The sequence below is a fragment of the Felis catus genome, chromosome B4, assembly GCF_018350175.1.
Source record: "Felis catus isolate Fca126 chromosome B4, F.catus_Fca126_mat1.0, whole genome shotgun sequence".
Lineage (NCBI taxonomy): Eukaryota > Metazoa > Chordata > Mammalia > Carnivora > Felidae > Felis > Felis catus.
Genome location: NC_058374.1, coordinates 96,151,146 through 96,165,730, shown reverse-complemented (window position 1 = coordinate 96,165,730; position 14,585 = coordinate 96,151,146). Strand labels below are relative to the sequence as shown.

Genomic DNA, 14,585 nt, shown 5'->3' with positions numbered 1-14,585 from the left:
TCAAACTTTAGAAGGACATTAACAGCCTTTGACCCCTGGAGTAAATTTATCAAAGCCTATTTTAATGGTTCAAATACCTTAGGGACCAAAGGAAAAAAAAAAAAAAAAGCTATAAAAGAAAAAAGATTTTGAGGGATGTAATGCCTTTTTGGGGAGAGGGATTAAGATTAAGACAGCAAGCCCAATATTAATAAATGTAGCAGCTGTCTACAAGCACATAGAATCTTTTCTATTTCAGTGTTGGAAAAGGATTCTCAATAGGGAAGGTGATAGCCTGTACTTTACTAAATTCAAAGCACACTTGGAATCATTTCTACAGCTCAAAGAATCACATTTTAAGGAAAGAGGACAATGATTAAATAGTGAAATGGTTTAGAAAGATGTCATAAGAGATTCCTTTAAAGGAACCAGAGCTGTTTACCCAAAAGGTAAGACCAAGGGATATGACAGCTGTCCTCAACTATCGGAAGGGATATCTTATGTGATCAAGATTCAGAGGACAGAACTGAAAACTACAAGGAAAACAGATTTTGGCTTTATACACAGAAAAATTTATTGAAAATTAAAACTGTCCAAAAATGAAATGGGCCATCTTAGGACATAGTAAGTTTCCCACTTTCTGTACCAGTTCACCTCGCCTCCAAGATGTTCAGACAAGAGTGAACAATCACTTGACTGAAATATTAAACAAAAGACTGAAACAGTGAACCATAAACTACCTTAGGTTTCCTTCGTCTCTTAACTGTTTGAACATGATTGTAAGATAGTGTACCTTGCAAAACACAAAGTATGTCAAAAGATAGGTAGTAGGTAGTTCTGTTGAGAAAAAAAGAGGGACTCTTCCTCTGTTGTCTTCTGATGTTCTGATGCATGATCTCCTCTCCATTTAGAAATTAAAATTATACATGGTTGTTATTTAATAGGTCACAATTCTCTAAAAAAATTAAAATGAGAGGAACTGATATGTAAGCGAAAGAGATTAAATACTGCATCCACACATTGGTATGCAACAAAATCCTCAATTCTACAATATAATATCCAGACACTGTTTATGATAAGAGTTATATAAATACTAAAGTCAGGACTGCTATGTTTTTGATACTGAAAATCTACCATAAACTTCATCCTCTCCAGTATAGTTGAAGTGGTCTCTAATATTTAAAAACCTTTAGGCTGCTGTTAGCTTCAAGGATGTTTTTGAAATGCATAATGAAGGTGCGATTTTTGGGTTGAAGGACTAAATTATCTTAAAGGGGGAGGCTCAATTATAATGATTTCCTCTTTTATGTAAGATTTGTAGCGCAAAGATAACCACTAAAGGGGTGATTTACCGATATCCAGAGGCAGTGTGACTTACTTGCTCAAAATCCGAAGTCAGACCTGGGTTCAAATTTCAGCTTGGGTACCGTGCATGACTTATGGCAAAATGACTGCCAGCAAATTATTCAACTTAACCAAGCCTGTTTCTTTGCCTGCAAAATGGGGCTAATAAAACTATCTACCACCCAGCAAATTATTCAACTTAACCAAGCCTGTTTCTTTGCCTGCAAAATGGGGCTAATAAAACTATCTACCACCCAGCAAATTATTCAACTTAACCAAGCCTGTTTCTTTGCCTGCAAAATGGGGCTAATAAAACTATCTACCACCTCAAAGGCTATAATAAGAATTAAATGACAGAAGAAAAGTACAGTACTTGGTACAGTAAGAATTCACTGAATGTTAACTATTGTTATTACTTTACCTAAATGAATTCCTAAGTTCCAAACAATCATAGGTATTTATCCTACAAATTCCCTTGATTTCACTAGCAACACTCAACAATAACAACTATTAAAATTGTGTAAGTGCTCTTGTACAAGGATGCAAAGAAAAAAAAAAAAGGAGTTTCCTGACATTCACTTTTTCAGATATTGTGCTTTACCTAAGAGGAGTAAAAACAGGAGTAAAAATAGAATATGGAATCATCAGAGCATCTTTGTGAATTCTAGACTCAGTAGTTTAATAATAGCATCAAATATCAAATGTCACAACAATTAGGAGATTGTGTGTTCTATTAAATAGTGTCAATGTTCTTACACACTACACAATCACTAATGAAAGTCTATTGTGCAATTTGGGCCAGTAATAAAGATGGAGAGCTTACAACCAAGTCCTAAGTGATTTTACGTATACTTGTCTTGACCACCTTATGAGCTAGGTATTATTATTATGGCCATTTTAACAGACCAAGAAACTTAGGCTCAAACAGGTTAATTAACATGCCCAAGAACATACTAAATAGATAACAGATCACAGATAAATAGATGGAGGTGGAATATGAACCTGGACAATCAGGCTCAAAAGTACCCTCGATTTATGGGGCGCCTGGGTGGCTCAGTCAGTTAAGCATCTGACTTCAGCTCAGGCGGGAACTCACCGCTTGTGAGTTCCAGCCCCGCGTCAGGCTCTGTGCCGACAGCTCAGAGCCTGGAACTTGTTTGCGATTCTGTGTTTCCCTCTCTCTTCCCCCTCACACTCTGTCTCTTTCTTTCCAAAATAAATAAACATAAGGGGGAAAAAAGTACACTCGATTTTACTACCTGTAACTAAATTTGAGAAAGTTAGATCAGTTGCATATTTTTTTCTAACACGTGCAAACTGATTTCTTTGGAAGAGGGAGGAGGCTACAACTGCCTCAAAGGGCTGGCTTCACTCCCAATCTATGATTACATTTTAACACTTTTCCTACCAAACTTAAGGTAACTGCAGAAGAAAGCCGGCCCTATGCTACAAGCAAAGAAAGTATGTAGCAGCAGCAACGAAGCTGTTAGTTTGGGGACCAACTGTTGGCTAGTATTCACATGACGTTTCCCAGTGCATGTGGGTCGACCGACCTCACAGTATGACTGCCCCTTAAGTCAGACCCATGCAGGCAGCAAGGAAACTGCGTAACCCACGCCCGCAAGCGGTCATTTCAAAAACCCTCCAAAGATGACTCTTTCGCCAATCAGCAGGTTACTCGAAGCCAGGATAAAATGGAACTTGCGTAAACACTTAGTCATCAGTAAGCGCTGAAGTTACAAAGCACCTAGGTTCGCAAAATAAAATCCGCAGCTAAGTTCCTAATTCCGAAAGAAAGAAAAAGGGCAGACAGTCAGTGACTGTAGGGTGAAGGCACCTAGGGCACAAGCGGAAGTGAATCAAAGGGGAAAACTAGCCAAGCGATGGGGACTCCACAATATGCGCAGCCAGCCACACGGGGGACTTTTCAGGGCCCTTCCACTCCCTTCCCAACAGCCTGTCCTTACGTCTACAGGATGCCCCGACCCCGCGTGTCCCTAGGACGCATTCAGAAAAGCATTCCGAAACGAAGACAACGGTGACAGGCCTGAGATCTGTAAGCCCAGATCCAGGGGACCATGGCAGCGAAGTCCTCACAGCCCCGGAGGGGTAGGGGCCCCAAGGCTCCACCTTCCGCTCCCTGGGGCCCGCACCTGCAGAGTGGTGATGTGCTTGTCGTTGAACTTGTTCTCGCAGTAGCGCAGCACCAGCGACGTCTTCCCCACGCAGCCTTCCCCCAGCAGCACCACCTTGAATGAGTAGGCTCTGCCCGCCGCCGCCCCTCCGCTGCCGGCCGCAGCCATCCCGTTTCCCCGCCGCCCGAGCCCTAGAGCTGCGCCGAGCTCCCCACAGCCGCCGCAGCGCCTTCACAGCCGCGGCCGGCGCAGGCCCCTCCGCACCGACCCGTCAACCCGGGGCGCCGTCTCCACTCTCGCCTCCCGGCGAAGCCTGGAAGGGCCGAGGGAAGTCCGAGAATGAAGGGCCCCCCAGCCACCACGTCAGGCACCCGAGGAAAGGCGAAGAGCACTCCCTCTCCGCCTCCCTCTAATGGCGTCTCCTTCCTCCTACGTCACACTTCGGGTCACGTGACCGTGGCGGCCGCGGGCGGCCCCTGGGACTCGGCCCAGGAAAACGTGCCTGGACGTGGGTGGGGTTTCTGGAGCCTCTTCCCGGGGTGGAATTGGCTGTGACTGGAGCTCCTCCGCGCAGTCTCCGGTTGAGTTAGGTTGTCTGCGGGTCGCCAGCACTCCGCAGTTGGTGGAAGTCTGCGGGATTAAGGGATAGATGATTTGAAGGAAGCCCAGCTCTGCTGGAATGTGGAAAGGCAGAACGTTATCGTTCGTGCCCAGGGAATGTTCACCAGGCTGATGACCCCTCACACCGGGGTCGCTGTAAGCCAAATCTACCAAGGTGCCCTTCAATCTCTTGACACTCTTGGTGGGATTCCAAATCATAGCTGTTGAACTTCTTTCAGTTCCGCAGACCGTCAGGGCTCCTCATTTTTCAGGTCTCAGTTTAAACCGAAAAGGCTCGCCTCACCGCCCATCCTTGTCCCTTTGTCCATCCCTCTCCTTCTCCCCCGGCCCCCACCCCTCATTAGGTATTTCATGACACCGGTGTACATACCTTCTTTAGCAACACTTCACGGAAATTACTTCGCTGAGTATTTGTCTCTCAGTAGGCTGTAGATTTGTTAAGGGCAAGAACTGTGTAAGACTGGCCCACCTTTGAATTTCTAACTCCTGTTCCAAGCACATAATAGGAATTCTAGAAATACTTGGGAATGAATGAATGATACATCTTAAGCCAGTATGTCTTGGCTCCCCAGTTTTTCTGTCTTCCATGAAGCTTCTGACATTCCATATTGATTCCACCTGGAGAGAACTGACTTTTTGGATGATTGCTTATCTTTCCTGATCTGCCTCCCTCCTCTTTTATGAAACACACTCTTCTAAGAAACCACACAGGTGTTCTGAAATGTGGCAACTAGAAATCTACTGTCACTCAAGCAAACATATTCTTATTCATTAGACTCCTTTTCCACTTCAAGCCTGATAGTCCATTCATTCAACAAATATTTGAAGGTGGCTACCACGTGCCAGGCACTGTACTGAACATGATACAACATCTCTATCATCAGGAGCTTACATTTTAGGGGTGCCTGGCTGGCTCAGTCTGTTGAGAATTCATCTCTTGATCTCAGGGTTCTGGGTTCAAGCCCCAAGTTGGGTGTAGAGATTGCGTAAGAAAATCTTTTTTTTTTTTTTAAGCTTACATTTTAGCAGAAGACAAAAACAGTCAATTACATAAAGAATGCTTTCATCTTGATAAAGCAGTTCAGAGTATCCTGCAAAGGTGTATCAGGACTCAACCCATTTTGCATTCTAGAGTAATGCATGCATTTGGTTAGGAGTAATCTAGGCCAGAAGGGAGGATAGCTTTGCAAGTAGAGAGAACAGTATGTCCAACAGCGTTGACGTAGGAAGGAGCATCTAAAGTTCAGCAACTGAAAATGTGGTAAGAATGCAGAAAGGAAAAGAACTCCAGATGAGACCTGTAAGGAAGCCAGGGGCCAATACTGAAAGAGCCTTTCAGCAATGAAGGATTTTAATCAAGGGGCTGACATAATCAGATTTAATTAAAAAAAAAATCACTCTGCCTATAATTTGAAAAATGGATTGGAAAGGATAACACTATAATCTGATGTGCTCTCTTCTGGGGGCTAGAACTGTGTCTTTCACATTTTTTAAATCTTCAGATCTTGGAATGTAGTGCCCAAGTGCCCTTGGAATGTAATAAATAACATTTATTAATTACAACAAGTGAACACATAAATCTAAGCCTATAAAATACTAGGTTTGAGAAATGCTCTTGGACATATGGGGCTTTGTTAAACAGAATTGTCAAAACATTTTCCATTTTAAGCATCTAGTACTAGTAATTAACAATAGAAAGAGGGGCACCTGGCGGGCTCAGTTGGAAGAGCATGGAACTCGTGACCTCAGGGTCATGAGTTCAAGCCCCATGTTGGGTATAGAGATTACTTAAATAAATAAAACTTAAAAAACAAAAGAACAATAGAAAGAAAAATTGTTCTCTCCTGCGAACTTGCTATAGACTAAACCCATTTGTTCCTCCATTTGCTCATTCAACAATCTTTGCAGAGTGTCATGCAAGATGTCTCTGCCTTCATGGGGCTTGATCATATTTTAGTGTGGGAGGCAACACAGTTACAGTAATATGTAGTGGTCATGTTTGATGCCAACCTGGCATCCATACCTCCTTCTGCTTTCAATCAGAATCTGGTCCTTGCTCAGGTATCTTCTCCTCTTGTGCAGCCCATATGCCCCTACCTTCTAGCTGGCTTTCTTCCCATTTTCCTGTGGTTCTTTCTAGCTTTCAGAGGCAACTATTCATGCATCTGAAGCAACAGTTCAGAGGCTTCGCAAAGGCAAACAAAACTGAGCTGTAATTGTAAGCATCGGCCACAAAGGGGCACAAGCAGCTCAATGAAATTTACCAGGTTGGCTAGAGCACACCCAAGACTAACTCAGAAGTGCCTCAACATGAAAAAGAAAGAAACCATTGGGAGATTTTCTTCTGAGTTATAGAAAACGAGAATATTCCAAGAGACATGTAGTCTAGGAGAAGGGAGGAAGGGACAGTTTCCAAGGTATTTATCCCTAAGGTGACAATATTAATTAAAAGTGTCTCAAAAAAAAGTGTCTTGAGTTATATATTTTTGTCAGAGAAAGAATTTAAGGGGCGTCTTGGTGGCTCAATCAGTTGAGCATCTGACTCTTGTTTTAGGCTCAGGTCATGATCCCAGGATCCCAGGATCGTGATATTCATTCTCTCTCCCCACCCCCACCCCCCGCCCTGCCCCTCTCCCCCTTTTGTGTGCAGTCCCTCTAAAATAAAAATTAAAAAAAAAAAAGAACAAGAACAAGAACAAGAACAAGAAGGAATCTAAGCCAAACTTTGAGATTCTTACAACTTACCAATTTCCACTAAAAACATACACTCTCAATAGTTAAAAAGGTAGGACAAGAAGCCACTTTGTTTACTTGTGATGTGTATTTTATTTTATTTAATGTTTATTTATTTGAGAGAGAGAGAGAGCAAGGGAAGGGCAGAAGGAGAGGGGGACAGAGGATCTGAAGCAGACTTTATGCTGACAGTGGGAAGCCCAATGTGGAACTCAAACTCACAAACAGAGAGATCATGACCTGAGCCAAAGTTGGATGATTAACTGACTGAGCCACCCAGGCTCCTTTGATGTTTATTTTATATTCACATTTATAAATTGTATTTTGAAATAACCAGAACATGAAGTTGTATCAGATGAAAGTGTTTGTTTGGCATGATTGGCAATAGAATTGTGTACCAGCAATTTCTAAATTACTGAAAAGGTTCAGTTCAGAATGTTAGCAGTCTTGTTGAGTCAGGCCAGTATGCTTACTTCTTAAAACTAAATATCAGTAGTTATATAGAGCTGGAATTCTAAAGAGACTTGTCCACTTCAACTAGGCCTGAATGACTATACTTTTCCATTTTCTTGAGTAATAAATCAGTATAGTGATGGAAAAGTCTCTTACCAGAGAAATTGTTCTGCCCTGGTGAAATAATTTGAGTGCTCTTATGAGAGATTTGTGATTTTGGAGAGCTTTCCAATGGCCATGGATGCTCTAATGGGAAGTTTGTAAGTATATATATACACTGAGGATTATAACATTCAGTCCCACTTGCTTGAGGGTTTTCTCCTATTGGCTACTCACTCCTGCTTGGTAAGTTCTCATTTAAAATCTTGCCATTCCTCTATGCCACTTTCTAAGTACTTCCTAGCATATATCATTAAATATTACAATTACCTATTTATTTATCAGTATTACAGCCATAAACCCTATGGTAGTAAAGATCTGTCTGCCTTGCTCACCATTCATTATACCCTGTGTCCAGAATAATGCCTAGAACATGGGAGATGTAAAATAAATGAACAACCCTCCACAAATACCAGCTCTCTTATGCCTTCGTTTTCAATAAATCTTTTTTTTTCTTTTGTACAAACCTCCAATTCTTTGAGCCTCCATCTGCTGCTGACTCCCCAACCCTATTTGCGTATGTGTCCCTCCCTTGAATCATTTAGACTAAATTCCAGGTTGTGTGTAAACCCCATGAGGCTGAACCAAGAACAGCTGCTGAGGAAAGAACATTTACAGAGGAGCTATAATGCAGAAAATTCACCCCCATCCCCAGTCCATCTATCAGCCCTCTCTTGGTCTCTCCATCCCCCCTACTTCTAACTCCCTCATACCCTTGCCTTCCCTCATCACCAGGCTTGGCCTCCATATTGAGCAACTAAAACTCTTCTTTTACCAACATGCTTTATTGTCTTATATCCTTATATTTCTACTGCATCATCACAGAGCACCACCTTTCAAGTAAACTGGAAAAATTCTCTGAGCCACCTGGATTTTGTGCATCAATACAAATTCATAGTCATTAACTTCATTCTCAGGGCTACCTATGAGTTCCTTTTCTTTTCTGGCTTCAGCTTCCTCCCATACCCTTTTATCACTATTAGGCTTTTCTCATTCTACTTCTGGTTCTAATTTGAGTTCTTCATAATATTTCCTTATTATTCTTTAGTGTCGGTACGTCTGTACTGATCTTCCTTTTATTCCTGATATTGCTTATTATGTATTCTTTTTTTTTTTCTTGGTCAGGCTCACTAGAGATTTATCAATTTTATTTATGTTTTTTCTAAGAATTGTCTTTGATTTCATTGATTTTTCTCAATTATTTTTCAGTTCTCAATTTCATTGATTTCTACTCTTTATTATTTCCTGCCTTCTGCTTGCTTGGATTTAATTTGACCTTCTTTCTCCAGTTCCTTAAGGTGGGAGCTTAGATTACTGAATTGAGATCTTTATTCTTTTTTATTACAAGTATTTATAATGGCTGTATCCACAAATTTTAGCACAATGTATTTTCATTACACACACACACACACACACATTTTACGTTTCCCTTGAAGCTTTCTCTTCTTTGAGCAAATGCAGTTGTTGTGGAAGGCAGAATAACATCCCTCTTCTCCTTCTCCCAGCCCCTAATTACTGGAACCTGTGAATATGTTAGGTTACACAACAAAGGGGCATTGCGGTTGCAGATGGCATTAATGTTGCTAATCATTTGACCTTTAAATAGTGAGATTATGTTGGATTATCCAGGCAGGCCCAGTGTAATCACAGGGATCCTTAAAAGTGGAAGCCAGAAGCAGAAAAGGAGATGTGACAACAAAAACAAGGTTAGAGTGATGATCCAGCATTGCTAGCTTTAAAGATATGGGAAGGGAATCATGAACTGAGTATGCAGATGGCACCTGGAAGCTGGAAAAAGCAAGTGGAGTCCCATGTTGTGTCTTACCTATAGAACTGTAAGATAATAAATTTATTTTACTTTAAGCCATTAAAATTGTGGCAATGTGTTATAGCAGCAATATAAACTAATAGTTACTTATAAATGTGTCATTTAATTTCCAAATATTTGAGGATTTGCCATATCTTTCTGTTTTGGATTTATAATTTTTTTTTCAACATTTTTATTTATTTTTGGGACAGAGAGAGACAGAGCATGAACGGGGGAGGGGCAGAGAGAGAGGGAGACACAGAATCGGAAACAGGCTCCAGGCTCCGAGCCATCAGCCCAGAGCCTGACGCGGGGCTCGAACTCACGGACCGCGAGATCGTGACCTGGCTGAAGTCGGACGCTTAACCGACTGCGCCACCCAGGCGCCCCATGTTTTGGATTTATAATTTAATTGTCATCATTTGAGAACATCCTTCGTATGTTTGTTTAAATTTGTCTTAAGGGGCCTGGGTGGCTCAGTCGGTTAAGCGGCCGACTTCGGCCCAGGTCATGATCTCGCAGTCCGTGAGTTCGAGCCCCGCGTCGGGTTCTGTGCTGACAGCTCAGAGCCTGGAGCCTGTTTCAGATTCTGTGTCTCCCTCTCTCTGACCCTCCCCCGTTCATGCTTTGTCTCTCTGTCTCAAAAATAAATAAACGTTAAAAAAAATAAATTTGTTTTAAATTGTCTTATGGTCAAGAATCTGGTCTTAGTGAACATTCTATTTATTTGAAAGGAATGTGCATTCTGTTGATATTGGGACAAGTTTTGTTTTTTTTTTTATAAATGTCAATTAGGTCAAGTGAATTGAAAGAATTATTCAGATCTTCTCTATCTTTATATTGATTTTCTAATACTTCTATGACAAAGTCTCCAACCCCAATTGTGGATTTGTCTATTTCTCTTTTTAGCGCTATCAGTTTTTGTTTCATCTATTTTTGAAGCTCTGTTATTAAGTGCATATACATTTACTACTGTTAGATCTTCTTGGAGAATTGACCCTCTATTATTATTGACCCCTCATTATTCCTGATGTCAGTCCTTGTTTTGAAGTCTACTGTGTCTGATAGTGATATAGCTATTGCAGGAGCACCTGGCTGGCTCGAGTGGAGTGTGTGACTCTTGATCTGGGGTTGTGAGTTTAAGCCCCACATTGCATATAGAGATTACTTAAAAATAAAATCTTAAAAAAAAATCTATATAGCTGTTGTAATTCTTTTTAAACGCTGTATTGATTATTGTTTGTATGGTATATCTTTTTCTGTCTTTCTAGTTTTAATTTATGTTTATGGGTTTCTTGTAAACAGTATACGGTTGAGTCTTGTTTTTGTTTTGTTTTGTTTAAATCTAGTCTGACAGCCTCTGGTTTTTAATTGGTATTCCTGGTCTTAATTAAACCTACAACAGGTACTCTCAGTAAATGACTCTGCTGAGATCACTAAAACTAGGTCAACAGGTATATTCTTCCTCAACTTCCAACTCTCCTACCTAATAATAAAAGCTACAATTATTCAGTATTTTCTATGTACCATACTTCTATTTACATGTATTTACTAATTTAATTCCATTAACAATACTATGAGGTGGGTACTATTAGTTTCTTTCCCAGTTTACAGAGAAGGAAAACCAAGATACAGAAAGGTTAAGTAACTTGACTAAGATCAGATTAAGAAACATTAGAGCCAAATTCCAAATGTAAACAGTATAGCTTTAGATAGTAATCTCACACTATATGGCCTCTCCATCTTTGAAGGAGTCTTCCACTTCAAATTCATTTTTAAATAAGATATCTTCATACATTATCTCCACTTTTTCAGTACTCAAACCACTCTATCTGTTTCCATAGCACTCCTCAGGTATAATTAAAAATGATCTCAATATTGCAAAATCCAGTAGACATGTCTTAGTTACCTGTTTGGCTCTCTCTACTGTATTTGACTTTATTAACCACTCCTATCTAAACTGGATTAGGAATCTCTTTTCACAATGCTCCCATAATGCCCTACATATATTCTTATTTTTGCGATTATATAATATATCGAAATTAAATGTTCAGGAGCTTGTCTACTTACTATCTCATAAGGCCCCTGACATCAGAGACTGTTTCTTATTTTTGTATGCCCAGTGCACACAAAATGCATACAATGTGCCTGACACATTGTAGGCATTTAAAAATACTTAGTTAAATCAATGAATTAATGAAAACCATTTACTGATGAGTATATTATTTTTTGTCATTTCTATGCAAGCAAACAAAAAAACCTATCAAAGGCACAGATTTTGTGAGCTACATTATTTATTAAGATCGACTAGAAAGGAGATGAAGCTTGGCTGAAACGCAACCATTCTTCTCTTCCCCAGTGGAATCCCTTAGGATGCTGGGGCGGGGGCGGGGGGGGGGGAGAAATTAACAAGATTTGTCTTTTTTATGTCCCTATAATGCCCCCCTAGTGTGGTTTTCATTAAAAAAACAACTTCCAGGGGCACCTGGGTGGCTCAGTCCGTTGAGCTTCTGACTCTCGATTTCCTCAAGTCATGATCCCAGGGTTGTGGTATCAAGCCCTGCATCGGGCTGTGCAAGGGCTCTGTGCTGACAGCCTGGGGCCTGCTTAAGATTCTCTTTCTCTCTCCCTTTGCTCCTCTCCACCACTCACACTCTCTTTTTCTCTAAAAAAAAATTTTTTTTTTAATTTCCAGGAAACTGTGGATGTGACAGCATTAATAACATCTTTACTGCTTCTACCCATTATATACCTAAGATATTCAATAACATACTAGTAGAATTAATAAGAGATTAGTAAAGTGGCTATGTATCAAAGCAATGTACTAAATTCATTAGGTTTTTCAGTTTTCTGGCAAAAAGGACCTAGAAATAATGAGAAAAATATTCCATGTTTTATTCATAATAGTGGAAAAATATAAAATGCTTAGGAAAAATATCGATTAAATATATGAAATCTATAAAATTTTATTGGTAGGCATAATAAAAAAAAAGTTAGACCTGAAGATATGGGAAGACACACTACATTCTTGGATGCGAAGTTAGCATTAAAATAACATTTTCCCCAAATGTAATATAAATATCTTTAAGTAAGCTGTATACCCAACATGGACCCCGAGACTCCATGACCCCGAGATCAAGAGTTGTATGCTCTACCAACTGAGTCAGCCAGGAGTCCCAGTAATGTATTAATTAGTTGTTACCCCGATTGTGTTTATTATAGAATTGGATAAAATATGCCTAACATATGGGAAGTTAAATGCTATATTTTAAACATTCTGGCTTCTTAAATTTTTTTTAATGTTTTTATTTATTTTTGAGACAGAGAGAGACAGAGTATGAGCAGGGGAGGGGCAGAGAGAGAGAGGAGACACACAACTGAAGCAGGCTCCAGGCTCTGAGCTGTCAGCACAGAGCCTGATGCAGGGCTCGAACTCATGGAGTGTGAGATCATGACCTGAGCTGAAGTCGGACACTCAACCGACTGAGCCACCCAGGCACCCCATAAACTTATTCTGGCTTCTTAAAATAAATTAGGAATCCTTCTAATTTAAACAAGAACTTTCTTTAAAAGGAACAGAGTTACCTATTCTTTAGAAGTTGGGAATTCATCTGGTACTGGAGCCTTTTTCAAGTACTGAATTTTTTTTTAAATCATCTTTACTATCTCTTTTATAAAGATTGTAATTTGTATACAGAGTGCACATATTTGGTAATTTATATTTTGCCAGAAAATTGTCCATTTCATCAAAGGCTTTCAGATTTGTTGTTATAGAATTGCTAGTCGTGGGGCGCCTGGGTGGCTCAGTCGGTTGGGCGTCCGACTTCAGCTCAGGTCACGATCTCGCGGTCCGTGAGTTTGAGCCCCGCGTCGGGCTCTGGGCTGATGGCTCAGAGCCTGGAGCCTGCTTCCGATTCTGTGTCTCCCTCTCTCTCTGCCCCTCCCTCGTTCATGCTCTGTCTCTCTCTGTCCCAAAAATAAATAAACGTTAAAAAAAAAAAATTAAAAAAAAAAAATTGCTAGTCGTATTCTCATAACCCTTTTAATCTCTGCTGAATATGTTGTATGTCTTCTTTCTCATGTCCAATTGTGTCTATTTTTTGCTCTCTCTCACTTAATCAGACTCAGGAGCTTATTTGTTTTTTTTCCTTAATATTTTTCTAGATGAGGCGTGTGAATGATCTATTCTCTGAATTACTGCACATTTTCTTTCTTTCTTTTTTTTAAAGTCTATTTATTCTGAGAGAGAGAGAGAGAGAGAGAGAGAGCGAGCAAGGAAGGAGCAGAGAGAGAGGGAGATAGAATCCCAAGCAGGCTCCATGCTGTCAGTGCAGAGCCCCACTCTGGGGCTCGATCTCATAAACCATGAGATCATGACCTGAGCCAAAATGAAAAGTAGGACACTTAACCAACTGAGCCATCCAGGCAGGCACCCCTGAATTACTGCACATTTTCCGAGATTGTTCTTTGGGGTGCCTGGGTGGCTCGGTTAAGCATCTGACTTCGGCTCAGGTCATGAATGAGGGTTTGTGAGTTCAAACCCTGCCTCCAGCTGTCTGCTACCAGAACAGAGCTTGTTTGAGATCCTTTGTTTCCTTCTCTCTCTGCCCCTCCCCTGCTCCCTCTCAAAAATAAATAAGCATTTAAAAAAAAGAAAAGGACTGTTCCTTCATTTGATGGGGCTAATTACATCATAGCTAAGTTAAAAATCTTGCCTTTTCCCACTGTAAAGATCCTATTCTACTGCCTTGAAGCTTCTGGAGTTAACAGTAAGTTCAATGCAAATCTGGTTCTTTTTTTCCTTTTCAGCAATTTGTTCTTTCTAAATGGTAGCAAATAATATTTTCTCTTTATTCATAGAGTTCAGGAATTTTTATCAGGTTGTGTATGTATATTTTCTTATCAATTCAGTCTACCCTGAATTCTGGGAGCCTTTTTAATTTACAAAATCAGATCTTTCAGCTCTCTTGAATGCTTCTTTTTGTCTGTCTAGAGTGCCTGTTGTTTCTATGTTAGGTCTTTTGCCTTTCTGCTCTTAGTTGCCTGTTTGCCCTCTTGATTTCCATGTCTGCTTTTCCTTTGCACTTTGAGAGCATTCTTAGACTTTACTTTCTAGGCCACTACAGTGACCAACCAATCTTTTTCAGTTTATCTACCAACATATTTAGTTGGAGATTTCTGTTTTATATGTGTCTAGTACTTTTTCTTTACTGCACTTGAATTTCATTAAGTAGTTTTAAAAAACAATGTAAGTTGTTTTCTTTGGAGAGATTATTTTCTGTTTATGACTCTTTTCCTGGTCTTACCTATATAGGGTGATTTTCTTCTCTTTTCTTTTTCTTTCTTTCTTTCTT

General features: G+C 40.2%; 1 protein-coding gene across 1 annotated transcript in view; it reads right to left on the bottom strand.

The window, feature by feature from the left end:
• RAB21 (RAB21, member RAS oncogene family) overlaps nt 1–3,869 on the bottom strand; it is a 44,961-nt gene extending 41,092 nt beyond the window's left edge. The window contains exon 1 of the mRNA XM_003989049.5: nt 3,477–3,869. Coding sequence (XP_003989098.1) covers nt 3,477–3,626 — 150 coding nt within the window. The 5' untranslated portion in view covers nt 3,627–3,869. The remainder of the gene's footprint in view (nt 1–3,476) is intronic.
• Between the last annotated feature and the right edge of the window lie 10,716 nt (nt 3,870–14,585).